Raw genomic sequence first — 23,378 nt, 5'->3', positions numbered from 1 at the left:
CAAGACTGTGGGCTGTGTGTATGCTTGCTTTGTGTGACCGAAAGCTCTCATCTCTTTGGGCTTGGATCTGAGTTGTGTGTGAACATATCCTGTTCGGGCATTCCTTGCCTCACGCTCTCTTTTCTTTGACGCCTGTCTATATTCTATCATGGCTTCCCTCTACCAGCCGAGGCCGGTCCTCCCCTCACAGGTCATCCCACATGCACCAGAGTACGTCGATGCAAGACGGAACGTTCACGGAGGCAGACAGCCTCTGCGGGAGGCGGCCGGCAACGCCCAAGCACACAGCTTCAACAGCAACATCCCGTGTTACCAGACTCCGGTGTCCTCGCTGCCACCGACCATCCCGACTCATATCGTCCCGTCACAGTCCATCGAGGTCTTCTACTCCAGGCTGCAGACTCCCCGCCACCAGCCCCGACAAGTTCGCAAGAGCCGTCAGGACATCAACCCTCTCTATTACTGGCCAGCCTTTAAGCAGTACCGCAACCGACAAGCTCACAAGGACACTCAAAAGGACAAGGGCGGCGTCTGGCGTCGACCCGAGCTTGAAGATGCCTTTGTCGACTGTGAGTTCTTGCAAATTACCCTGTTTGTGTGTATCTATTGCCTCAGGAAGCTGACCAAAGTTTGTGTAACCCAGCCGTGCTGCTCATGCCTCACATGGGCCGGCGCAAGTTCTCCATGGGGGGAAAGCTCCATGGCCGAAACATGCTCATCAGCGAGTACATCTTCGTCATCTGCGTGGCGCTGCTCGGGGACAAAGAAATCTTCCGCATTGACAACAGCAATGACAGCATCGAGCAGATGGGACGCAAACAAGTGTCCAGCCACATGCAGGTTGTCAAGAAGTTTTTCGAAGACCTCCGATGCTGTTAGTTCACACTCTTACTCTTCCCCCCCGCCCCCCCTACCCGCCTGTCGAAAGAGGTCTACCTGGTACTGACTGCTTGGAATTCTGCTGCAGTTCACTTTCTTTTTCCTTCAGAAGAGAAAAAGGAACCCGGATCCACCAACTCTGACGATTATTACGATGAAGAAGAGCAGGAGTCGTTCAAGTCCAACCCCATCCTGACGGCGTTGGCTGAGGGCCGCGTGCCCGAAGTGCGGCCCAACTACGAGTACTTCACGCAGCTGTTGTCACTGCAAGGGCTTATCACGGTGCGGCCCAAGACGTGCGAGATCTATGTGTCTTCGGCAGAGATTAAAATCCGGGACGACGTGGCCTACGACGCAAACAACACGCCCCTGGACCAAGCTTCGTTTCCTCACCTGAACAAGTACACCAACTGCGACGACTTTCCCGATGCCCTGGGCAAGGACGTGCTGCTGCACGAGTACACACGGGCGCTGGACCGGGCGACGTCAGCATGCCTCAAGACGGTGACCCGGCGATGGCAGAAGGACGCGCCGGCCATGTACGCGACGCTGGACCTGCCCACGCGCGACGAGGAGTGCCTGCTGCTCGAGGTTTGCTCGACGCTGGAGCTGCACGAGCACGCAAAGTTCCCCTCGGGATCCGAGCTCACGGGCTTTGTTGAGGTGGCCATCACGCAGCCGGAGCTGCAGCAGCACCACTGGAAGTGCGTCACCCGATTGACGCGACCGGACGAGCTTTACGGCGACGACTCGAAGCGCGGCGTCTACACCAACGAGAGCGGCATCCACCACCGGGGCTGCAACGACTCCAAGATGAACGACTGCAATTGCCACATGCGGCCCCGGCAGGACATCCACGTGCCCTTCCCTGCGGTCGAGTGGGCCAGCATCCTGAGCACGGCCGTGCAGTATCCTGACGTGGAGCATCAGCGGAAGCGGGAGAAGCGCCACGAGACCAAGAAGCAGCACGATCTGGAGAGGGCCGGCAGTAAGCGAAAGAGATCGGAGGACGAGGGCGATGCCGCCTCGTGGAGCCGCCGCGAGCCAACGGGCAGCGACCTCATCTGCAAGGTGGCCATGTACCAGGAGCTGTGGTCGCGGGCGCCCGACTCGACACAGTGGAAGAGGCAGGCCATTATCTTCTGGCGCTTCAACACCACGAACCAGTGGTACAAGTACAGCCCCGTGTTCAAGCCGTCGGGCACCTCGTGGCGCTGGCTCACCATCAACGACCCCATGTCGCGATATCACCAACAAAAGGCGCTCGTGTACCCCTCATCCTCGTCCTCGTCCTCCGCCGTGCCCAGGGACGCCGTCATGTCGCCGACGCCCAGTGTGAGCCAGCAGCTCGCGGGCATCATGAACGAGAATCTGAGCTCGGCCTGGGCAAACGGCGCGCAGGTGCCCCCGGTTCAGACAAACATGACCGTGTTTGACTTTCCGACAGGGCTGGCCACACCACCGCCGACGGCGACCATGCATGGCCCCTATGCGGGTGGGAGCTTTGACCCGGTGAACAGCTACCTGCCAACAGTGAGCGGCGCGGCCGTGGGCGGCGCGGCGAATGAGCGCTCGCACTCGCACTCGCACTCCCTGGCGTTGGCTCACGGGCCCTCGTACTTTGAGGGCGGCCAGGCAGGCTTCGCGGACATGAAGCCCATGACGACAACGCAGTATCTCGCCGCGACCACGGCACCCCCGTTGGATCTGGCCACGCAGCTGGTCTACGACGACACGGCCGCGATCCAGGGGTGGGACATGGCGCCTCTCGATGCCTGGCCCGGCCCATCCTCTGCGACGTCCGCGGGCGGCGAATGGGCGGCTGCCACTGCGTCGACGCTGCCAAAGGCGGAGCCCAGTGACCATTCGGTGCTCTGGAACCCCAGCCAATGGGACATGCCAGGCTCTGCGGTCGGGGGCGAGCACGATGACAACAGCCCTAGGGCTATGAAGAGGAGGCGGACGGAGCCTTCGATGAACAATACACATGTGCCTCTTCCGGGGGCGTGGTAGTAGTTCAGATGCGGGATCATGGGACTGGGGGACTACGGGGGGCTTTGCAAAGATAGATACACACGGGGTTTTGGGCTGGGGGTGGCACTTTTGTCTTTCTTCTTCTTCTCTCTATATCTTTGCATTTGGGTAATGATCTACGGCTGGCACACTGAAGAAATGGAACAAAAAGAAAAAAGAAATCACATGAAGAGTTGCCATATACCCAGGAAACACAGTGATTGGAGGAGGGAACTGGCGCAAACGCGGCGTTTTTGCAATCATGTCTTGTCTGTCTTGTGTGAGAGAGATGCTTGGAAGTGGCCGGGGGGGCAAAGAGGAGAAGGGGGGCGTTGGTTGAAGAGTTTTCCTTTCTTTCTTTCTCTTTCTGGGCATATTTTTAGGAAAACAACAGATAACAAGCAATAAAGCCTGAAACTGCTTGCCGCGAGCAAGTTTACGCTTATTTTTTTTCTTTCTTTCAATCTATGTGACGTGATTCGATGAGAGGGATGGGAGGCAACAAGAGGCGAAGTGCAGTGTAAAGTGAGGCTTTGTTTGACAGGATGACATACTATGTACACGGAGCTTGGACGGGGGGGGAATCAATCAATCAATCACACGGGATCAAGTCAGTCAACCTTGGCAGTGACACAGACGGAAACAAAAGGTTCTACTTGTTTCCTTGTTTCTTGGAAAAAGAGAGAGAGAAAAAAAAAGTGACAGATGATTTGCATCTGTGGCTGCACGAGCGTGGAAGTTTTTCGCTGGTCATTCTCGGATCCATGATTCATGTATACATCGTATTCTGAGACTAATAAAAAACAAAAGAGCGCAAAAAGGAAAGATTGCATACGGTACACTTTTGCTACTGTATGTGTGTATGTATGTATGTACATGTTAAGGTAGTAAGTAAGACGGACGAGGCTGGATCGATTGCCGCCGGACCGAGAGGGAAACGGGCAAAGCCAGATCGGACTCTGGCCCACTTCTCCTTGTTGAGATAAAGTACTGCATAAGACTGGAGTCAAAAGGTGATGAGTGGATGGGGGTGGCCGTTTGCGGCAGGACGTGCGTTTTGAGATGTGGGTTGTTGGTTGGATCTTAGGCTCGATCTGTCCCGCGCACTTACAGCAGTGCTAGTGGTAGCTTTATGGAGTACGAAAGACGCAAGATACAGTGCCTTTGCGTTGGTGTACGAGATGGAAAGATGTCAGATGTGATAGATAAGGGAGACGGAGAGGCAAAGGAAGAAAGAGAGAGAAGAGAGTGACGCTCAGACCGAGGCAGACGAAAAAGGTCGGAAAAGCGAGGCCCAACAACCACACCACCTGACTGGAAATTGTGGAGAGTTGGGAAAAGGAAAAGGAAGGGGGGGGAGGGGTGTTGGGAAGAAAAAGGGAAGAAAAGGGAGAGGTTAATTCACGGGATTTCTTTGATGTTCGGGTTTCTTGGGTGAAGGAGTGTCTCAGAAGCAGCGGGGGAAGACTTTGATTTTACTGTAGAATCATGTGAGAGAGGTAATGCTAGTATGTAGTTCTCAAGGGAGAGAGGAGAGGAGAAAGGAGGCGCGTATATTGAAAAAAAGGGGGAACCCGCGTAAAGTGGTTTTTGGCAGGAATATATATACTAGAGGATAATGGATTCCCGAGCTTTTGGGTCCATTCCTTTATTTGGGAGATGCCCTTTTGGAAGGAGAAGAGAGAGAGGGAATGAATGAGGAGGGGGGAGGGAAGAGAGGTATGTATTATTGGGTGCGGTATTGGAATTGAAGGATGAGGATTTTTGCTAAAGGGGATTGAAGGAGTGTTTTGGTTTGTATTGTGCTTGTTTTTGCGGGATACCTGATTGACATTGACTAGGTATTATACAGAGTATACCATTGAGATAGCCTGTTTCTTTCGAAGAGCGGAGGTTTGTCATCTGAAGAGGTGGGTGAATATCAGCTTCGGGATGGAGGGACTGTTTGATTGAACTGGGAATTTAACATGTGGATTTGAGTGCTCGCTGCTTGGTGAAGTGCCATGTGTCTGCCTAATGGCAGGCTACACTATCGTTGCAGAGATCATATACATGAGTATGTTATCTCATGATGAAGAGTCGAGATGCGAAGCGATCTCCTCTTTCTCCTAGTATGGTCGTTATTGCGGGCAATAGCTGGTAGTATGGCCATGCTGTTTAGCTAGCTGCGCAAGTGTCACAGCCAAGAGAAATCTCTTCTCTTGGCATAGCATCGTCAGGTAGATATATGTACTTGGAGTCCTCATATCAACAGTGAACTGCCCATAATTTATATACAATCGAGCGCAGTACGTAGCCATCTCCATAGACACTCGATTCACATCATCCCATGTCAATCTCTCTGACGCAAGTCTAAACGGTATAACGGCCGACATCACCACCGCCTCCCGGCCACGAGCCAGTGAAGCCGTTGGCCGTGTTGATCAACGTGCCGTCTCCGAGACGCAGCGTGTTGACGGAATCCTTGGAGCAGATTCCAAAGGCTTGGAGGTTACTGGGTGTGCTGGCAATCCAGTGCATGGTTTCTATTCGCCTCATTGTCAGCAAAAGGAACAGAAAGAAACAAGAATTGCTCAGTGTGAGGGTATATTCAACTTACGCTGGCACTGATACTGCCCACAGCCCTGTCCGGGACCGCTGTAGAAGGCCCACGAGGCAGAGGCATACGTATATATGTTGGAACCGCCGTTGATGTAGTTTCCGTATCCCATCCTGCAGAACTTGTCGCCGCCGTTGCACCACGAAAAGTCGGGATCGCCGTAGGTGCCCACGTTGGCGACCCAGGGGGCGGGGGCGATCTGCTGGGTGTTGGAGCCCTGCTCGTAGTTGGTCTCGGACTGGAGCAGCGAGACGACGACGTTGTTGGCGTTGTGCAGGTTGAGCTGGTACAGCCACCAGTGCTCGCTGCCCAGCGCGTACAGCCACGTCGCCTTGGAGCTCTCGACGAGGACGCCGCCCTTGCCCGCGATGGAGGAGCCGCCGCTGAAGTTCTCGGCGATGTGGTCCGCCACCCAGTTCCAGACGTTCTGGATGTAGGCCGACGAGTTCTTGGTGATGTGGATGCCCAGGAAGGCGCCCTTGCACTCGTTGCCGGGGTTCGTGCAGGCGCTGGTGAGGGCGGAGGCGCCGCGGGTGCCGCCGACGGTGATGAGCGAGTTCCAGAGCGCAACGTCGCCCGGGTTGCCGGCCATGTTGAACTGGACGACGATGGCGCCGGGGAGGACGTCGGAAACGGTGAAGCGCATGTCCTGGATCTGCGCGACGCCGACGTCGCCGGGGCGGCCGACGGCGACGACGGGCTGCGGGCTGTTCTCGTTCTTGAAGAACTGGCCGTTGCCGGTGATGGTGGCCCAGCCCTCGCCCACGATGCGAGACCCCGGAGGGATGAAGAGGGTGCTGTCGACCCGGTACTTTCCAAAGGGGAAGTAGGCGATCTTGTTCTGGCTGGCGGCCAGGGCCAGGATCGCATTCAGCGTGGCCGATTCGTCAATGGTGTTGTCACCCTTGACGACTCTGTTTCCGTTCTGCGCAGGGTCTTTGACGTTCAAGAAGCCAGAGACGGGGACATCAGAGTATGTCGGCGGCGCGACATACGGGTATCTTCCACCAGGGGCCAGGGCGCCAGGTCTCGTGTTCTGCGATGTCACATCGCCATAGATGGGGTTCCTCCCAACCGTGTTTCCATAGGAATAGGTGTTGATGTGGGAGGAAGCTCCGACGAGAGTTGATCCACGAGCAACAACAACGGGCGAGGTCGTGTCCTTGGTCAGGTTCTCAATCAGAAAGGAAGGGTATCCCGTTGTCGTGAAAGTCACGCCGGAATTGATGGACTTGGCGTCCACCAGGGCGATCCAAGGAGCACCGCCCGTGTTGGAAATGCCCGTTCCGCACGTGTCGAACGTGGACGAGAAGATGCTGAAGGTGTTGCCGCCGCTGATGAGCATGCCGACGGTGTTCTGGAAGAAGTAGATGTTGTGGAAGGCAGCCTGCTGGTGGCCGTCCACCCAGATGCCGTTCTGGCCGTGCTCCACGCGGACGTCGGCAAGGCCGAGCGTGGAGCCGCGTCCCATCCGGATGCCCGTGTGGCCGTTGCCGTTCTGAGAGTAAGCCATGGTGATCTTGACGTTCTGCAGCTGGGCGGCCTGGGCGACTCCCCACCAGAGGGCGGTGAACTGGTTGCCGCCGGGGATCGCGGTCGTGTCGAGGATGACGTTCTTGAGGGACACGGCGAAGGAGAGCTCTCCCTTTTCGTTGGTGGTCGGGTCCTGGCCGCTGATGAGCGTCTGGTCGCCCGAGAAGCCGGCAGCGGCCTTGATGATGGGAGGGTTGGTGGCATCGCCCATCAACACTGTGTCGGTGTTGAATCTCAGCGTCTGGGTGAGGGTGTATGTTCCGGGGGGAATGTACACAACCTGAAGATTGAACGTCAGTCGTCTATTGCAACACGCCCTCTTATGCGTGTTAAGCATGTTCATACTCTTGGCTGCGATGCGAGCCACTGGGGGTGGCGAGAGCCGCTGCCATCGCTGGTAATGGCCCGCTGCAGAGCAGCTCCGTCTCCTGGGTTGACGGTCTGGTAGACCTGATAGTTGTAGTTGCCGTCGAGGTCAGGGGCGTAGCCGCGGGGAGCGTTCACGTGGTCCATGTTGGGGTACCAGAAGCTGGTGGCACGCTTGGTGATGCCCTCATCGCTGGCAGGAGGGCTGGGAGTGGGCGAGGCAGACGCCGCGCCCAGCAGGAGCGCAACGATGGCCGTGAGCTTCAACATGTTTGCCGGTGGTCGATGAAGAGGGACGATCGTCGAAGAAGCAACCTCGAAAAGCGAGGCATTCGCCTCTTTATAGGTGAACGGGTTCCGCGCCGCGTCCGAGTCCGATCTCACCTCCGTCTATGCTTCGTCCATGGTTCATCGTGGCCTCGCCCAGCATCAGCCCACCCCTTCGCATCGAGCGTGTCTGCCATTCGGCCCGGATCTAGAGCGAGTGTACGGCGTAAGCACCGCTGCTCAAAAAAGGCAGCAACAGGCGAGGTGTAGTCTCTGGGAGGGTAGATTTTGGAATCACGACAAAGTCATACCCAGCGCCAGGGATCGGGGAGAAAGAAGCTATGCGGGGGCCCTGCGCTCAACCCCACTGAGGTAATGGCAATATTGAAGCATGGACGAATATTTACTCAGCGGAGGCGAGTCTAGAGCTGAGATCCGGGTTTCCACGCAATATGGGGGGAACCTTGCGAGAGTTGCGTTGTCAAGTCTCTGATTTGATGGAGGTTGGCAAGGGTTCAAGACGGGCAGCTGCTTAGGACTGGAAGTGTCTGGACCGCCAGCGGGTTGGTGGCTGCTGAGGGTTGCAGGAACTAAGGCACCTGTCTGAACGATAATATATAATTCATTCCAACTTTGTTGCTCCAGTCAAGGATGTTGATATGCTTATGTTCATTCTAATCATGGTTATGACCGTGCTGGGACTATCCATGCCAAAACGTGAGTCGCTAGGACGCGTGAAAGATTCAACTACCATCTCTCACCTCTTGTCGGATATGAGGACCATGAACCCGGTGGCTACGATGATATACAAAACTTCCTTGATTCGTCTTCCTATCTGATCGACGAGCTTTATCTGACTTGATGGACAAGATCTAACAAATCAGCCAGGAGGTTGTAAGAGAGCATCTACATACGCGAGTCCAGAGGCAACGCGCTCACCTCGTCCTAGAGACAGGTCTAGAACACAAGATGTCGTGACGATGAGCTCAAGACAGGCTGCAGCATAAAGAGCCAAGAAAGAAGCCAGCAACGCGTGAGCTCGCTAGCGAGCATCGAATAGCCTATGTCGATGCTGGCGATTGGTGGAATGGAACCTGCCGAGATGAGAAGCCGGGTGATGGTGACTAAAAGTAAGAATAAAGATAGAGTTGCAAGAATGTAACCTTGCCAGCAAGGGTTCAAGGCACATAAGACTACGAGTATTCGCAGTACGAGTAGTACCAGTACTCTATAGTACATGTAGTAGTAGTTGTATGTAAAGGGAAGAGGGAAGGGAACGGAGCTGCCAAGCAAACGCCGACTGTCTCTAGCCTGCGGAGGCCCCGGTCCTTTTTCAGCCCAGCTTCCTATCCGAGACTGGCTGCGGATGATGAGAGGGACAGACGGGCATGATTGATTGGGGGAGGTTCATGGGCACGTTTGGAGCCGTCTGGGGGTTGAGTGACAGAGTCGCATTGCGAGCTCCTTTGTGTACCTGAAGTTGGCTGCCATCTTGTGATGGATCAACAGGCACTGAGTGGGATCGTGATGGGGAAGATGGGTTGACAGCAAGCTTGAATTGCCCTGAACCGTGGGCTGCATTGGTATCTCAACTCTAGTTAGCCTCGTCTGCCTGTGCATACATAGTATTCTCGCTCAGACAAATGAGTTGCTCCCCCAACTTGTACGTGAGCATCTCATCCCCGGCGGTACTCCGTGCCTGGTCCGCTGTAGCTACGGGTTTGCTCAATTGGGTAGGTGATTGCCTCTTGACATTCTTTTAACAGACAAGATGGTATCATGTGATGGACGAGAGGAAAGGGTACTTGATTCGAGGGATGGTGAAGCTTGGTGTGTGTTCAAAGGAGCTTACATGCGTTGATGTAAGCCATGCATTATGGGCATCGCTTGCTCTTATAAGCCGGTGATATAAGCAGTGGACATAGGACTGCCAAGAGGGGCCATTTGGCACCATGAGAAGTAGATTTATCCAGCACACACAAAACGATATGCCTGGAGATTTGTTAGAGTCAGCATGTCCTTTGTCAAATAAGGCAGATATAAGGAAGGCAAACCTCGAAACCCATCAAGTGAAGCAGAATGACGGCCACTAACAACAGCTGCTCAGCGCATCGTCCCCCCCTGGAGCCGCTGGCCGATTCCGCTGATCCGGCTCTAGATCCGCTCAACGCTGCCAGAATGGCGCCACTGCAAATTTTCCAGGGCAAATTTTCCAGGCGATAAGGATAAGCGCCTTATCGTCAGATCCTTGGCCCCGTCCAGCCAATATCGCCTCAACTTCTGAAATCTCGAGAGACACCGCCAGAATCAGTCTCACGATCAGCTGCACTTCTCCGACCGACGACTCCCGCCCCATCTCTCTCTCCCCGCTACTGCTACTGTCTTCTATACGCCACTCTACAAAGCACAAACAACTTTCGTCTCACATCCGACACAATGGGCAACGTAAGACAATGACAACCATATTTCCCGCTCTCTCTTCCACTGGCCCTCGTCGGTCATTTAAGGGCGGCTGCTGACTTGCATGGTCTCAATGTCTAGGGCGCCAAGGCTCAGCAGAAGCGCGAGCGCAACAACGAAAAGGGCGGCAAGGCGGCCAAGTCCCAGCTCAAAGTGGTGCGTCTTTCGCGATAGTAGTACCTTGATGGTCCGCCTAGTTCGATCGACGACGGCTAATCACCCGCAATAGAACGCCCAGGCCATGGACATCCAGTGCCAGATCTGCAAGTCCACATTCCTCAAGACTACCAAGGCTCCCGCGTACGACGCCCACCATCCTCTTACACGATGTTTTTAACTAACCGATATTCTGGCTGCAATGTAGACTTACGGAACACGCCCAGAACAAGCACAACAAGGGCTTGGCCGATTGCTTCCCGACCTTTGCCGCCTCGTCATAACCATGATCGACCCTTGTTAGTCGTATCGAGTATATATAAAAAAGAGGTGGTGTTGGGCTGCTGGCGAAGGCGAAGGGAGTTTGGTCTGGGAAGCGGAGCATTTATAGCATGGGCACTGATTTCACGCAAAAGCACAATAAGACATAGCATAGCGCCAGCGCTGATGTTCTGTGGTGTTTCTTTGTCTTGATGGCTTTCTTCATGTTCCCTGTGCGTTTCATTGGTTTCTATGTTCCTACACTGCCCTGCTTCTTTCCCACCCCTTTCCCCACAACGAGCCAGGAGTTCATCCTGAGGGTGATGAGGATCCAGAGCTTGGAGGAGGGTTAATGAGCCTCCACAGCCGTGGGCGCCACGTCGGCCGTCGACTTGGGCAGACTGCGAGCCTGCTGCCTCTGTGCGGCCTGCGCTTGCTCCTCGAGGATGGACTTGAGGATGTCCGGGTACCAGCGCTCCCCCACGTCCTGATGGCTCTTGACTCTGTTGCGTAGAGTTGCCTCTCCCACGGTGGTGGCCACGGAGCCCTTGTGGAACGTAAACTCGACGTCGTCGATGCGGCCGCCGTTCCTCTCCACAATCCTCTGCCGCTGCTCCTTGACGGCCGCGGGGACCTCGCCGATGCCCACCGTCTCCAGCTCCTCAAACGTGGCGTCCAGCTTGACGCCCTGGAAGAAGGGGATGCTGAAGCGCGCGCCGGAGCCCGCGGCGGGCGACAGCACGCGGTGCGTCGTCGACACGCAGACGCCCTGGGTCAGCGCCTCCATGCCCTGCCCGATGGCCACGACGAGGGTCCCGTCGATGGGCGGGCAGTCGATCCACTGGCCCTGGACGTTTTGCACCTGCAGGCCGCGGTGGCGCGTCGCCTGCAGCAGGTAGCTCGTGAGCATGCTGTCCTTGTGCGGGCCGACGCCCTGGCCCTGCGCGCCCGCGGGGAGCCCCAGCTCGGCGAGGTCGGGGTACTTGACGATCTTGAGCTTGTGCTGCGGGTCGGCCTCGAAGTACTTTTCGAAGGCGTCGGCGGGCAGCCCGATGGCCTCGGCGATGAGCGAGGTGAAGTAGACTGTGATGGCGCCCATCTGGCGCATGTACTCGGTGTACGTGTCGCGGAAGCCGGGCGCGCTCTCCTCGGACGGCCACTGGTTGGGGCCGAGCAGGTTGTAGTACCGCGGGGCGTCCGGGCCGGGGAGGGCGTGCTCGGTCGAGAGGTCGATTTGTTCCCTGTGGTCTATGGCGCCGGCGGTGATTTCGGCGGAGAGCTGGGAGTAGCCGAGGAACGAGGGGGCGTTTTTCATTTCAATCTTGAGTCTTGTGTGCCATATTGAAGTTCAGTAAGATTTCACATGTGAGAGCTGGAAACATGTCGAGAATGAGAAAACCCTTACTTTTCTTCTGGGGAGATGTCGAAGAAGCCTTTGCCTTGCCTGATGACCTCGTCCCATAATTCCTGCGAGATGCCGACGTTTTTGAGGTAGAGGAAGCCGACCTCCATGAGGGCATGGCGCAGTTGGTTGAGGAAGTCGGGCTTTGTTGTTGGGTCTCTGGAGAGGTCCAGGTCGAGGATGGGGATTGATGTGAATGCCATGGTGAGAAGGCGGAGACTGTACGGGATGGATGAGCCTGCCTTGGCTACCTCTGGCTAGGTTTGTCTGCTATCTTGTGTGATACCCGTAGCTTCAGAATATGTGTTGTCTCACTGTGTAAGGGAGGTATAGACGTAAAGCCAATGGATGTGGTTGGAATGAGGTTTGAGCGAGGGTCAAGATGCTATCAATGCGAATGCCGGGCTTTAACTCATCATATCTGGGCAAGTCAGCACAAGCGCAGATGGCGCCATACAGCTGCTGCTACTTACTTCTCATACAACCGAATGCTCTGCCCACCCTCCACATTGGCAGATCCCCGCACTCGTCAATCCATCGGCGAGAGGGGGCGAATCGGAACGGATGAAATGAGTCGGCATAGACGGCGTAGTGAGGGGGAGCTACTCGGTAGAGTGGTTGGTATCATAACTGCCATTTTCGTTGTCTTTTGGTCGGATTGATATCGTGGTTATTTTACCCTTGACTCTTCTTCTTCGAAAGAAAACGCAGTGAACCTACGTGGTGGATATATTGATGTTAACAAGAGTCGGAGTAGAGTTGTGATATATCTCATTAAATAATTTCTACACCAGGTATTCACTGTCTTGAACTGATCAAAAACAGATGAGAAATGGGCAGATGCCAACGACTTCACAGAGCCGAGAGAATGAGAGTTCTACAAAAGGTTCCGCATGAATCTGCCTTGTAAAGAGAGCTTGAACATGTGCAGAGTTGCAACCAGTTGCTATGCTTGGAGTCCGGAAGAGTTGTGTCATTAGGTGAAGACACGGGCGGAGTTGATGCCGCACCAGGCCGCTATTCATGCTTCTCACTTCATCCATCTCGCAGTGGCCGAAGTGCAGTACTTGCATCCGTAAAGGCTCACATGGACAATTTGGATCTCTGCATTACGTCAGGGCCTGCCTTACCGCCGAGACAAAGGTTCGATGCTGGTTTCATATCCGTCAGGAGGGAGCAAGACAGGGCGCCGAGACACATTGGTCATATGCTTTCGACATACGACTTGCCTGGACGGATGGTTCATATTCAGCAGCGGGCGTCATTTGCGCGACCCCCATGTCTGAGCCTATGCTGATTAGAACAAAAAACGGCCGGCATTTGGAACATTTTCGTGGTTCGCTTCGGTGATACTGTTGGAAGCCCGTCCGTCAAGGCTCATGGGCCTGATGAATGAGGGGGGTGGGTTTGATGCCGGAGTGACCGCGTACCGGCGGATACACGGCTTCGTCATGTTTACTACTCTTATGATGTTGTGTGCATCTAGTAGTCATCAGGCTCATTATGCATTCGAGTATAGTCGTCGCAGTGCCATCACGCACAAAAACGGCAGTATCGCGGGGGGCCAAGTAGAAGCATGGACAAGTCTGATAGCCATCGCTTATCAGGGCAAACAAAGGGGAAGAGCATACTATTTACATCTCACCGCACTGAGCAATGACAACATCCAAATTGGGCACGTCCTTTCCCCGATAGCCAGTCTTTGTCGCCTCCATCTTCTTTACAACGTCCATCCCGTCAACGACCTTGCCAAAGACGACGTGCTTGCCGTCCAGGAAGGGCGTGGGCACGGTGGTGATGAAGAATTGAGAGCCGTTGGTGTTGGGGCCGGCGTTCTGGACAGCATCAGAAAAAAATGTTAGAGGCCGGTTGTGTTAAATTATGAGCTTCGGAGAGACGAGTGAAAAAAAGAACAAGGGACTGGAAACATACCGCCATGGAGAGCAGACCAGGCCGGTCGTGCTTGAGGGTAAAGTTCTCGTCGTCAAACGACTTGTAGCCCCAAATGCAGGTAGACCCCGTCCCGTCGCCCTTGAGAAAGTCACCACCCTGGCACATGAAGTTTGGAATCTAGAGAGAGAGAGAGACACACACACACACAAGTCAGCCATCCGGGAACACAAACCGCATTGCATCAAATAAAGACAATGTCATGGTAAGGAAGGGGACCTACAATTCTGTGGAATTTCGACCCCTTGTAGCCTTGTGGGCGGTTCGACGCGTCCTTTGACTCGCCGGTGCAGAATTGGCGAAAGTTTTCGGCCGTCTTGGGGACGACGTCTTTGAAGAGCTCGAATGTGATGCGGCCGAGGGGTTCGCCTGTGTGAAGCACAATGTTGGGTCAGCGGTGATGTATAAGCATGCAGCGCTTTGGGCCACGGTTTTGCGATGGCACTCTACTGACCTCCGATGGTTATGTCAAAGAAGACGCTGTCAGAAACACATTAGCTTTTAGCGCTCAGGAACAAGGCCATGAAAGACGGGCATCATTGCAACTGCTGGGTGAAATAGGACGATGAAGTGTGAGGCCTGCTGGGGGAACATACAGCGGGTTGCCGGACTCGGGCAGTTGAGTGGGCGGCATGGTGGTGAGCGCGTCGAAGGTGAGCTTGCAATAATACCGGTTGCTTCCTTTGTCAAGCACGATATAACGCCTCTGTTCAAGAATTGCTGCACGCTGCGAGAGGTGGTTCGTCTGTGGTTCTTTGCTGTTCGTGGTTGATTTGAGCGAGGTGGAATCCGTTACGCTCATCGAGAATTTGATGATCGCACTGTGATGGCATGGTGACTAAGCCACCCATTCGCCTGTTCAGGACAACTGATGTTGTGAGTGAGGCGTCAGCAGCTGGATCATTTATCTATGCGATATCTCCAGAGAACCTCATCTACTCCGTGGTAAAAGTGACTCAAGAATGATATCAATAGCCACCCGATAGCAGCATTCTATTCACGAGTTTTGCTAGGTATGCATTAACTACCTTGTATGTACGCAATAGTACATGCGGCATCCTACGACGTCGCACGATCCGCACTGTACGGGGCACGCACCGACAACTACCTTAGGCTCAGTATCAACTCCTAAATCTCAGGAATAACCGCCTCCTCTGCTGCAACGCCCGCCTTCCACCTAAAGGTCGACGCAACATGCTCGTCCAGAGGCCCCGTCTGCGAAGACTTCCTGTAAAAGTTCTCGCGGTACGTGCCGCCCGGGACGGCATAGTCGTCCCAGAAGAGGCCGCGCTTCTTCAGCTCGGGCAGCAGCAGCTCAATGATGTCCTTGAAGGACTGAGGGAAGAGGGTGTAGGCCTGCGACTCTACCGGTCAGTTTATCTGGGTGATTGACAAGGTCGTTTGATTAGGGGATACTGACAAAGTTGAAGCCGTCAATGTCGGCCTCTTGGATCCACGTCTCGAGCCCATCGGCCACCTGCTCCGCCGTTCCCACCAGCACAGGGCCGTTGCCGCCGATGCTGACGTGCTCGGCAATGGTGTGCTTGGTCCATTTGACCGTGCCTGGAGAAAACCTGGCGTAGCCTTGGACGGTGGATCTGTTGCGGAATCTCAGCATCATGGTCACTCGCTGGGAGAGAGAGAGACGGAGAAGACACTCACTTGACAGCATTGCTCTCCACCTCTCGCAATTCTTCCTCGTCGCCATATTGGCTCAGGTCGATGCCGGTCCAGCCACCAAACAGAGCAAGGGCACCCTCAAGCGAGGCGTACTGCTTGTAATCCGCCAGCTTGGCCTGGGCTTCCTCCTCCGTTTTCCCGAGGATAGGGCAGACCAGGGCAAGGACCTTGATGTTGCTGGGGTCGCGGCCGAACTGCGTCTTGGCCAGCTCCCTGATCTCGGCGATGCTCTTGGCGCAGACCTGGGGCGCGTGCGCAGAGACGAAGATGGCCTCGGCGTGCTGCGCGGCAAACACCTTGCCGGCCCGAGACGTACCGGCCTGCAGCAGCAGCGGCGTCCTCTGCGGGCTGGGCGAGCAGATGTGAGGGCCGGGGACGGTGAAGAACTTGCCATTGTGGTTGATCTTGCGGACGCGGTCAGGGTGAGTGTAGACGCCCGAAGCGCGGTCAAGCGCAACGGCGTCGTCGCGCCATGACGACTCGAAGAGCTTGTACATGACTTTGATGTACTCCTCAGCTTGAGCATATCGATCGTCATGCTGGGAATGAGTCAGCACATGGCCAGTACCGCAGCCCTGCATTGGCAATGGCAAATTGCAACATGACGGACTGACCTGGGGTTGCTGAGCTAAACCCATGTTCTTGGCTGCAGAGTCCAGGTAGGAGGTGACGATCTGGGTACAGCCATCGTTAGCATTCTGCATACAGCTGCACACACACTCGGCCGGCCGCCCCCCCCCTTGTCGATGGCTGCATTGCATAGGCCAGATCTTGCCGACTTACGTTCCATCCGATCCTGTCAAGGCTGTCAGCTGCACGTCCAACGTGGTCGGCATCGAATCAGGGGTGGATGGGGGCTGGTCTCACCGTCCCTTGGTAAGGTGGTCGAGGGTGGACAGCCTCCGAGCCAGGTGGTAAGGCTGCTCATAAGTCGTCGACACTGTGACTCCGAAGCCGATGCTCTTGGTCACCGCAGCCATGGCAGAGATGACGGCCAGGGGCTCGTGTACCGGCCATTGCGCGCCGGAGATGATGGCCGGATCCAGGGAGCCGCGGTAGACATCATAGCCACCTGCACGACAACAACAACAACAACAGACATGGGTTAATCGAGGTAGGGAGCATATTGACAGTGTTTGGGCGTCACCTTACCCAGGACATCGGCAATGAAGATGCCGTGGAACTTGGCCTCTTCGAGAAGCTTGGCCAGCTCAGTCCAGTGCTCAATTTCGGTGAAGCGCGAGGACTGGTCGTCGGGATGTCGCCATAGGCCAGGTGACTGGTGGCCACTGCCTTTGTGGCCGTCAGTAACAATGCCCTCTCCTTTGATTTTCCTTGCCCTGCAGGTGTCAGTTACGGGGATTCTTTGCTATTGGACGCACACATCTCTACAAAGGCGTTGAGCACTAGGCTCTTCTTCCCGGTCTGCGACGAGCTCATGGTTGCTGCCCAACAATGGTGTATGTGCTCGAGAAGATGATGTGCTTGCTTTGCTTGCTTGATTTCTCTTTCGTCCCTGGTCGCTTTTCGAGAGGCACTTCTTCACATGCGGCGAGTATGTAGTCTCCTACTGGCCCTGCTGATATACATACAGCCGATACGGCACATATATCTCTGCATGGCTCTCCGGCCACACACGTCCGATATTCGGTCCCTCCCACCCTTGTGTCTCGACTTGGCAAATGCAGCGCAAACGAACTCGTCCCAGCCTCTTACCACGATGGTGCAATCCAAGTGATGCAATCACGCAAGACAGACCCCCCTCTCCACTTTCCGACGGTGATCTCGCAACGGAGCTGCTGCAAGCTGTTGGGTAACTCGAACATGGAGATGCGCCCCTGTGCCTGATAAAAACTCCCCCATGCTCGAAGTAGCTTCCCCGGATTTACCCTTTCTGGCGCCCGTGTTGAAATCACGTCAGCCCGGGTGGGGATACCGCCATAGGCAAATCAATCCATCTTTTGATATCTGAGGAGCTGCCACACGCTAATGGCACTTACTTGGTCCTTCTCATCCACTTTGCTGTGGGAAATAGAGCGAGCTTGATTTGCCCGATTGCTGTTAGATTTCATTAGCTGCGGTCAGAGAGTTTTACCTCTGGGGCAATTGGTGTCGGTACATGGTGGAGTTGCGCGTATTCTGCCTGGGAACGGGACAGGGGCTCGGCATATGGAGCTCTTTGTTAGTTGGGGGAGGGGAGGGGGAAACCATCTTTCACATGCAACAACTCGGATACTGCTAGTCGATGGCATCATGGCCAATAATGAGAGCATGGAATCATGTCCTTCTTTGAGCTGGGGGGGCAGTTTTTCTCTTATTCCCAGAGTGGGAGAGGGCAGCCTAATGCTTGTCTCAGCTTACCGGCAGATGGGGGTTGGATGCCGTTGGTTGAAGCTGGGCCAATGTTGACGTTGCTGATGTAGGTTGCTGAGGAGCTGATGGCTTACTACTTGCCTCCAGCTATGTACTCTGTCTGTTGTCGTAGAGTTGCCTATTAGGGAAATATTCTGAGCAATTGGCGATGATTGTGGTAGTCACTGCTTTTGTTCCTACCTCTGCAAGGGGTTCGTCTCGTCTGATATCTCATACAAATGTCTACGCCGGTATTAGAGGTCAAGAGGTGTATATCCACAATATGAACAAGATCTATCAATCCCACATCATTCTATACGTAAAGATGCAATCATTCACAAGCAGCAATTAGTTGATACTATGAACCGCAGAGTAGCTTCGTTCTTCCATCCCTCTCACGCCTCTCATAGGCCTTTTGCCTGCACATGATTCTCCTCCGCCACCACAACAACCGCAGACGCCTCGTTCGAGCTGCTGCTCCCAGACTCCCGATCCCACTGCTGCCCCTCTTCCCTCTCGTCGTCGCCGCTGCCAAAGTGCCTCAGCACCAGCCACGCCGGCGCAATGGCAAGCGCCCACAGCGCAAAGTTCATGTAGATGCCGCCGACCTGGGCGAAGATGGTCAGCGAGGTGAGGCCGTAGCTGACGGCCTGCCAGGCGGACTCGGTGCCGCGCAGGAGGGCGGCGTAGCGGATGACTTGGCCCTGGTCCTTGGCGATGTGCGTGACGACAAAGTAGCTATATACAAGAAAGAATCAAGCCTTGTCAGTCGTTGTGTTTTCAACGGGGAAAAAAGGGGGCTTTGTTGGTTGTTGTGCTGTGGAAAACTTACAGGAAGAGGTAGTTGATCTGGAAGCCAAAGGTGAGAAAGATGTAGACTCCGAACCCGGACCCGAAGCCTGAATCCGTCCAGTCGTAGGTCGGGAGCGTCTGGCGATATCGTGTTGATATGACGGTGGCCCAGAGCCACCAGGCGCCTTGGGTGACGACGATGAACCAGAAGGTGTATCGGGCGCGGATCTTGAGCGAGATTTTGTTCTGGTCAAGCCACCACTGTAATAGGAGTGTCAGTTGGACAGCTTTCAAGGCTGTAGGGTGAACGGTATGGGGACTTACACCCGTGAGATTTCCGATGATGATTGCGACGATGCCGCCCAAGAAGGAGCCTAGAGCTCGAGCTCGGACTGAGAACCAGACTATCACAGACTCCGTCAGTATCCTATAAAGCACAGGAGAATCAAAGAAAGAAAACTTACGGGACAGATACGTAAAGTAAACCGCCTCGGAGAAGACAGCCTGTCCAATCCAAAGCACAATCAAAAGAAACTTTGGATTCAAAAACGCCTTGGCAGTCGCCTTGATCTCATACCAAGGGTTCTCGACAATGGTCAGCTTCACCTTCTTGCCGTCCTCCCGCTGCACGTGCTGCGGCCGATTCAGCAGCAGCGCCACCAGCGCTCCCGCGGCCTGGATGGCGATGAAGACGATGTAGACCGTGTACGACACCTTGCCGGCCTCGTTGCGGTCGATGTTGAGGCTGAGGTTGACGGCGCCGCCGATGATCTGGCCCATGACGCGAAAGGTCAGCCAGTAGCCGAGGGCCTTGCCGCGGTTCCAGGGCTCCGGGTAGGCGATGGCGATGGCGGCCTCGGCGGACCAGAAGACGCCGGCGGAGATGCCGCAGAGGGCGGCGCCGAGGATGACGAGCCAGGTTACGCCGTAGCGGTTGTTTGTGTAGAGGCCGGCTGCGTAGGGGGCGTAGCCCATGCTGGGAAGGGGGGAGGTTGTGTTAGTTGTGTGTTACATGTTTCTTTGTCTCTTGATATGGTAGATTTCTGTGTGTGTGTGTGTGTGTGTAAGTTTGGATGATGGGCAGATGAAGGAAGACGTACGTTCCAAACACAAGGGCGCCTTTAATGCCAATGTATCGAACCAGCGTGCTCGAGAAGTAGCACGACAGGACCATGAGGCAGAAAGTCAGCGCGTTGGCGGCGTTGACGAGCTGCGGCGACTGGCTGCCGCCTGCGCCGAGGGAGTTCATGGCGCCCCAGATGCCCGGCGCTGCGAGGTTGCAGAGGCCGAGCACCGTCATGTTGTAGAATGTTGATCGATACCATTTTACTGAGGGGGAGCTGTCAGTGAGCCTTTGCTCGTTTTGTTGGAGAGAGAGGTGTTGTTGAGGCTGGTATATTCTTTTACCTTTGTGTCGTTGCTCCTTGGGCAATGGTGTTGTATCAGATGAAAAGACATCTTCCTTGTCCGCCATGTTGACCTTGATCTCTTGGGCTTTTCAGCAAGCCAGACGGATGAAGCCCGTATAATTTTCAAAAGAAGAAGGGAAACAAAAATTGAGAAACGACGTACGTAGTACAAGGGCTCTGATAGAGGTCTTTCACCTCCGGGCGGCTTGCCTCATATCAATCATTTTCCGTCTTCAGTACCGAAATCTTTCAACAACACCCCGACTCATGTCACTGAGCGTTCCCAGTTGATACAAGCTCTCTCTTTTTGCCATCTCGTAATCAATCTAGTATCTGGTCTGCGGATTGCGACATCGGGATTATCTGCGACTACCGACGGGATGGACTTGCTTAGGCGGGCTTGCGAAACGCATGCTTGCCAGCACGCCATCGAGGGGCTGAGATGCTATAGCAAATTCACAGGTGAAAATCATAGGCTATCTTAGGTTCCACGAGTACGAGTAAGAAGCCCATCTTCACTGCTAGACTGGGAACGGAGATCTATCGTTCTTGGATCCAAGCATCTGGGAGCTGTTGCCTTGCCGAGATGCTCTCCCGAGATATACTTACGCACATGGCCCAACCATCCCCGTAAAGGAGGGCATCGGCTAAAAACCAACAGGGGATTCTAGACTCTCTTTCACGTTTCCTGATTGATGAATTCGACCATGTGAAGAAGAAAGAACTCGATACAATCTACTGCTATGTATGTACTATGGCTCCAATCTAAGGTAAATTCCCAGGAGCTTTCACGGCACGACCCACCACTCCTCATGCAGCCCTCGCAAATCCGCCCTCCCGGCCCTGAGGTACGGCGTAATGTCCGCCTCGGGATCGGCCTCGACCGCCGTGCTCCCGTTGCCAAAGTACCAGGCGAACCGGTTCCCCGTCTCGGACAGGTACTCGTACTCCCAGTCCTCCCAGCGCGGGTCCTTCTGCACGACGGTCAGGTGCGTCGCGCTGCCGGGCCACAGGCCGTGGATCCTCCCGCCCGGGATGCCGCCGTTGTACCACGAGCTGCACTTCTCGGACAGCACCGTCGTCTCGAAGAAGGCGTCGTTGTACGCCACGAAGTCGTCCGTGGCCGCGCGCGACGGCGCCATGGTGCGGATGCCCTCGCGGCTCACCTTGCGCAGGATCTTGGCGAAGAAGGTGATTTGGTTCTCGACGTTGTGCGGCACCGTGCCCGACCGGCCCGACGCGCTCGGCCCGTGGACGAAGAGCAGGTTCGGGAACCCGGGCGAGGCTACGCCCATGTACGCGTAGGGGAAGCCGTACGCGCCGCCGGAGTGGCTCCAGTCGCGGCGCAGGTCGGCGGCCCCCGAGCGGATCGGAAAGGGGGGCGCCATGTCCGAGTTGGCGCCCGTGGCGCAGAAGACGGCGTCCACCTCTCGAATCGTGCCGTCGGTCGTCTCGATGCCCGTCTCCGTGAAGCGCCTGATGCGCGTCTGGACGTACTCGACGTTGGGCTGGGAGAGGGCCTCGAAGTAGCCCGGCCCCGGCGTGAGCCGGCGGCAGTGCGGGGAGAAGTCGGGGATGATGCGCTCAAACAGCTCCGGCTTGGCTGCCAGCCGCGTCCTGGCCAGCTGCGTAAAGGCCTCCTTGGCCTCGTCGTTGCTCGCGGAGCCCTTGAGCCAGCCCTTGAAGCCCCTGAAGTAGGTCTGCTCCATCGCCTTGCGGTACCGCAGATACGCCTCCGGGTCCTCCTTGAACGAGTCGCGGAGCTCCTGCGGGATCGTCTTGGGCTCGATGGACGTCTCGTGGCCGGCGAAGGAGGCGGCCACCCACGTCTTATTGCGGGCGTAGTGGTCCAGCCGCGCGACGCGCTTCTGGATGTTGGCGACGAGCTGGATCCCGCTGGCGCCGTTGCCGATGACGGCCACCCTCTTGCCCGTGACGTCGAATGACGGATCCCAGTTGGACGTGTGCCGCAGGAGCCCCTTGTAGTCCTCTATGCCGGGGTAGTCGGGCAGCTTCCAGGCGTTGAAGCGGCCAATGGCCGTGAGCACGAAGTCGGCCCTGTCGACCCGCGACGCATCCGCCTCGAGATCGCGCACGTTGATCTGCCATTGAGACGTCTCCGGGTCCCAGTCCAGCGCGTCCACCCTGTGCGAGAGCTTGAGCAGCTTGTAGACATCGTACTTGCGGGCGAGCCCCTTCCAGTACGCGAGGATCTCGGGGCCCTGCGCAAACTCCTCGGTCCACTGCGTGTTGGGGTCAAAGGTCGACTGGTAGACGTGGGCGGGCACGTCGCAGCGCACGCCCGGGTACACGTTCTCGAACCAGGTGCCTCCCACGTCCGCGTTCTTCTCGTAGATGGTGAGCTTGATGCCGGGCACCTTGGCCGACAGCAGGATGCCCGCCAGCACGCCGGCCAGACCGGCGCCAATGACGGCCACGTTGAGCTCCCTGGGCTGGTCGATGAAGCGGTCCACAAGGCTGATCTTGGGCACCTCGTACGGCTTGGGAATGGAAGCAGTAGCAGCGGTAGCAGGAGCAGCAGCAGTTGAAGGGGAAGATGGGACAGGGGATGCTGAGCGAGGTTTGGGAGACGTCCGCGCCGTTTCCGGGGGAGTTGGCAGATCAACACTAGCCATGACGGTTGTTGTAAATAAGCGTTTAACAAGACAAGAAAGAAAGGGAATAAAGAAGGAAATAAGTAAAAAGTAAAAAGGTCCGATCAGGGGCCTACAATCGAAGGACTCAAGCTCAAAGGGCTTTGCTTTCTGATCCGCGGGACTGCTGATGTCGGGATCTTTTAGCTTATCATCACCAAGCTGCCCGTGTAAGTCACAGAAAGCTCTCAAGCTTCAGCAATAGCCGAGGGAGGAAATCAATGAGACCACGCCGGTCAATTATGAAGACATTTCGGCCACGACGCTTCATGCCCCTCCCATCTCTCTGTCGCCATTCTCTCCAACTCTTGTCCCTTTAGGCAATCCCTCAGCCCAGAACTTGACCCCCCCTCCCGGACCCGGACCCCGGAGTGGGTTGTCACCCCCCAAAAACCGACGGCCGGGGTTTATTGAGCAAGCCTGGTGAGCAATCACGCAATCCGGCATGCTTCTGCCCCCATCGCATTTTCGGGAGTGACAAGACACATTGAGGATGCAGCGTCAATGATACTATTAGACGTACTAATGTCTTTAGTATTACATATCTATCTTTGCTGACGGAAATCTCTCGACACAAGAGCCACTCCGAAAGCGGTGCTCTTAGC

At 55.7% G+C, this 23,378-nt stretch overlaps 8 protein-coding genes across 8 annotated transcripts; 2 read left to right on the top strand and 6 right to left on the bottom strand.

The window, feature by feature from the left end:
• Positions 1 to 148: 148 nt before the first annotated feature.
• Positions 149 to 2,892, top strand: BBK36DRAFT_1157978 (hypothetical protein; the record flags this gene model as incomplete). The annotated part of the gene is made up of 3 exons (XM_024894062.1): positions 149 to 569; positions 644 to 874; positions 968 to 2,892. The coding sequence occupies 3 exons, from the start codon at positions 149 to 151 to the stop codon at positions 2,890 to 2,892; spliced, it is 2,577 nt and encodes an 858-aa protein (XP_024751630.1).
• A 2,352-nt stretch (positions 2,893 to 5,244) lies between these two features.
• Positions 5,245 to 7,660, bottom strand: BBK36DRAFT_50403 (glycoside hydrolase family 55 protein; the record flags this gene model as incomplete). The annotated part of the gene is made up of 4 exons (XM_024898174.1): positions 5,245 to 5,417; positions 5,492 to 5,918; positions 6,096 to 7,304; positions 7,370 to 7,660. The coding sequence occupies 4 exons, from the start codon at positions 7,658 to 7,660 to the stop codon at positions 5,245 to 5,247; spliced, it is 2,100 nt and encodes a 699-aa protein (XP_024751629.1).
• A 2,433-nt stretch (positions 7,661 to 10,093) lies between these two features.
• On the top strand, positions 10,094 to 10,557 carry BBK36DRAFT_1157976 (DUF1909-domain-containing protein; the record flags this gene model as incomplete). The annotated part of the gene is made up of 4 exons (XM_024894061.1): positions 10,094 to 10,102; positions 10,199 to 10,273; positions 10,347 to 10,417; positions 10,482 to 10,557. The coding sequence occupies 4 exons, from the start codon at positions 10,094 to 10,096 to the stop codon at positions 10,555 to 10,557; spliced, it is 231 nt and encodes a 76-aa protein (XP_024751628.1).
• Positions 10,558 to 10,883: 326 nt separating this feature from the next.
• Positions 10,884 to 12,139, bottom strand: BBK36DRAFT_1157975 (Clavaminate synthase-like protein; the record flags this gene model as incomplete). The annotated part of the gene is made up of 2 exons (XM_024894060.1): positions 10,884 to 11,862; positions 11,940 to 12,139. 2 exons carry the CDS (start codon positions 12,137 to 12,139, stop codon positions 10,884 to 10,886), a joined length of 1,179 nt encoding a protein of 392 aa, XP_024751627.1.
• A 1,431-nt stretch (positions 12,140 to 13,570) lies between these two features.
• Positions 13,571 to 14,520, bottom strand: BBK36DRAFT_1167559 (cyclophilin H; the record flags this gene model as incomplete). The annotated part of the gene is made up of 5 exons (XM_024895060.1): positions 13,571 to 13,771; positions 13,869 to 14,006; positions 14,110 to 14,255; positions 14,341 to 14,366; positions 14,483 to 14,520. 5 exons carry the CDS (start codon positions 14,518 to 14,520, stop codon positions 13,571 to 13,573), a joined length of 549 nt encoding a protein of 182 aa, XP_024751626.1.
• A 494-nt stretch (positions 14,521 to 15,014) lies between these two features.
• Positions 15,015 to 17,006, bottom strand: BBK36DRAFT_1157973 (Nitrilotriacetate monooxygenase component A/pristinamycin IIA synthase subunit A; the record flags this gene model as incomplete). Its single annotated transcript, XM_024894059.1, has 8 exons — positions 15,015 to 15,242; positions 15,307 to 15,484; positions 15,549 to 16,105; positions 16,181 to 16,240; positions 16,350 to 16,362; positions 16,434 to 16,638; positions 16,719 to 16,859; positions 16,949 to 17,006. The coding sequence occupies 8 exons, from the start codon at positions 17,004 to 17,006 to the stop codon at positions 15,015 to 15,017; spliced, it is 1,440 nt and encodes a 479-aa protein (XP_024751625.1).
• A 1,316-nt stretch (positions 17,007 to 18,322) lies between these two features.
• BBK36DRAFT_1195541 (MFS general substrate transporter) lies at positions 18,323 to 20,184 on the bottom strand (the record flags this gene model as incomplete). The annotated part of the gene is made up of 6 exons (XM_024896900.1): positions 18,323 to 18,656; positions 18,751 to 18,971; positions 19,035 to 19,114; positions 19,175 to 19,686; positions 19,811 to 20,039; positions 20,118 to 20,184. The coding sequence occupies 6 exons, from the start codon at positions 20,182 to 20,184 to the stop codon at positions 18,323 to 18,325; spliced, it is 1,443 nt and encodes a 480-aa protein (XP_024751624.1).
• A 723-nt stretch (positions 20,185 to 20,907) lies between these two features.
• Positions 20,908 to 22,755, bottom strand: BBK36DRAFT_1195540 (FAD/NAD(P)-binding domain-containing protein; the record flags this gene model as incomplete). The annotated part of the gene is made up of 2 exons (XM_024896899.1): positions 20,908 to 22,620; positions 22,684 to 22,755. 2 exons carry the CDS (start codon positions 22,753 to 22,755, stop codon positions 20,908 to 20,910), a joined length of 1,785 nt encoding a protein of 594 aa, XP_024751623.1.
• Between the last annotated feature and the right edge of the window lie 623 nt (positions 22,756 to 23,378).

This window comes from Trichoderma citrinoviride (genome assembly GCF_003025115.1).
Source record: "Trichoderma citrinoviride strain TUCIM 6016 unplaced genomic scaffold BBK36scaffold_4, whole genome shotgun sequence".
Classification (NCBI taxonomy): Eukaryota; Fungi; Ascomycota; class Sordariomycetes; order Hypocreales; family Hypocreaceae; genus Trichoderma; species Trichoderma citrinoviride.
Note: the sequence above shows the minus strand (reverse complement) of the source record. Positions and strands in the feature narration are given on the sequence as shown.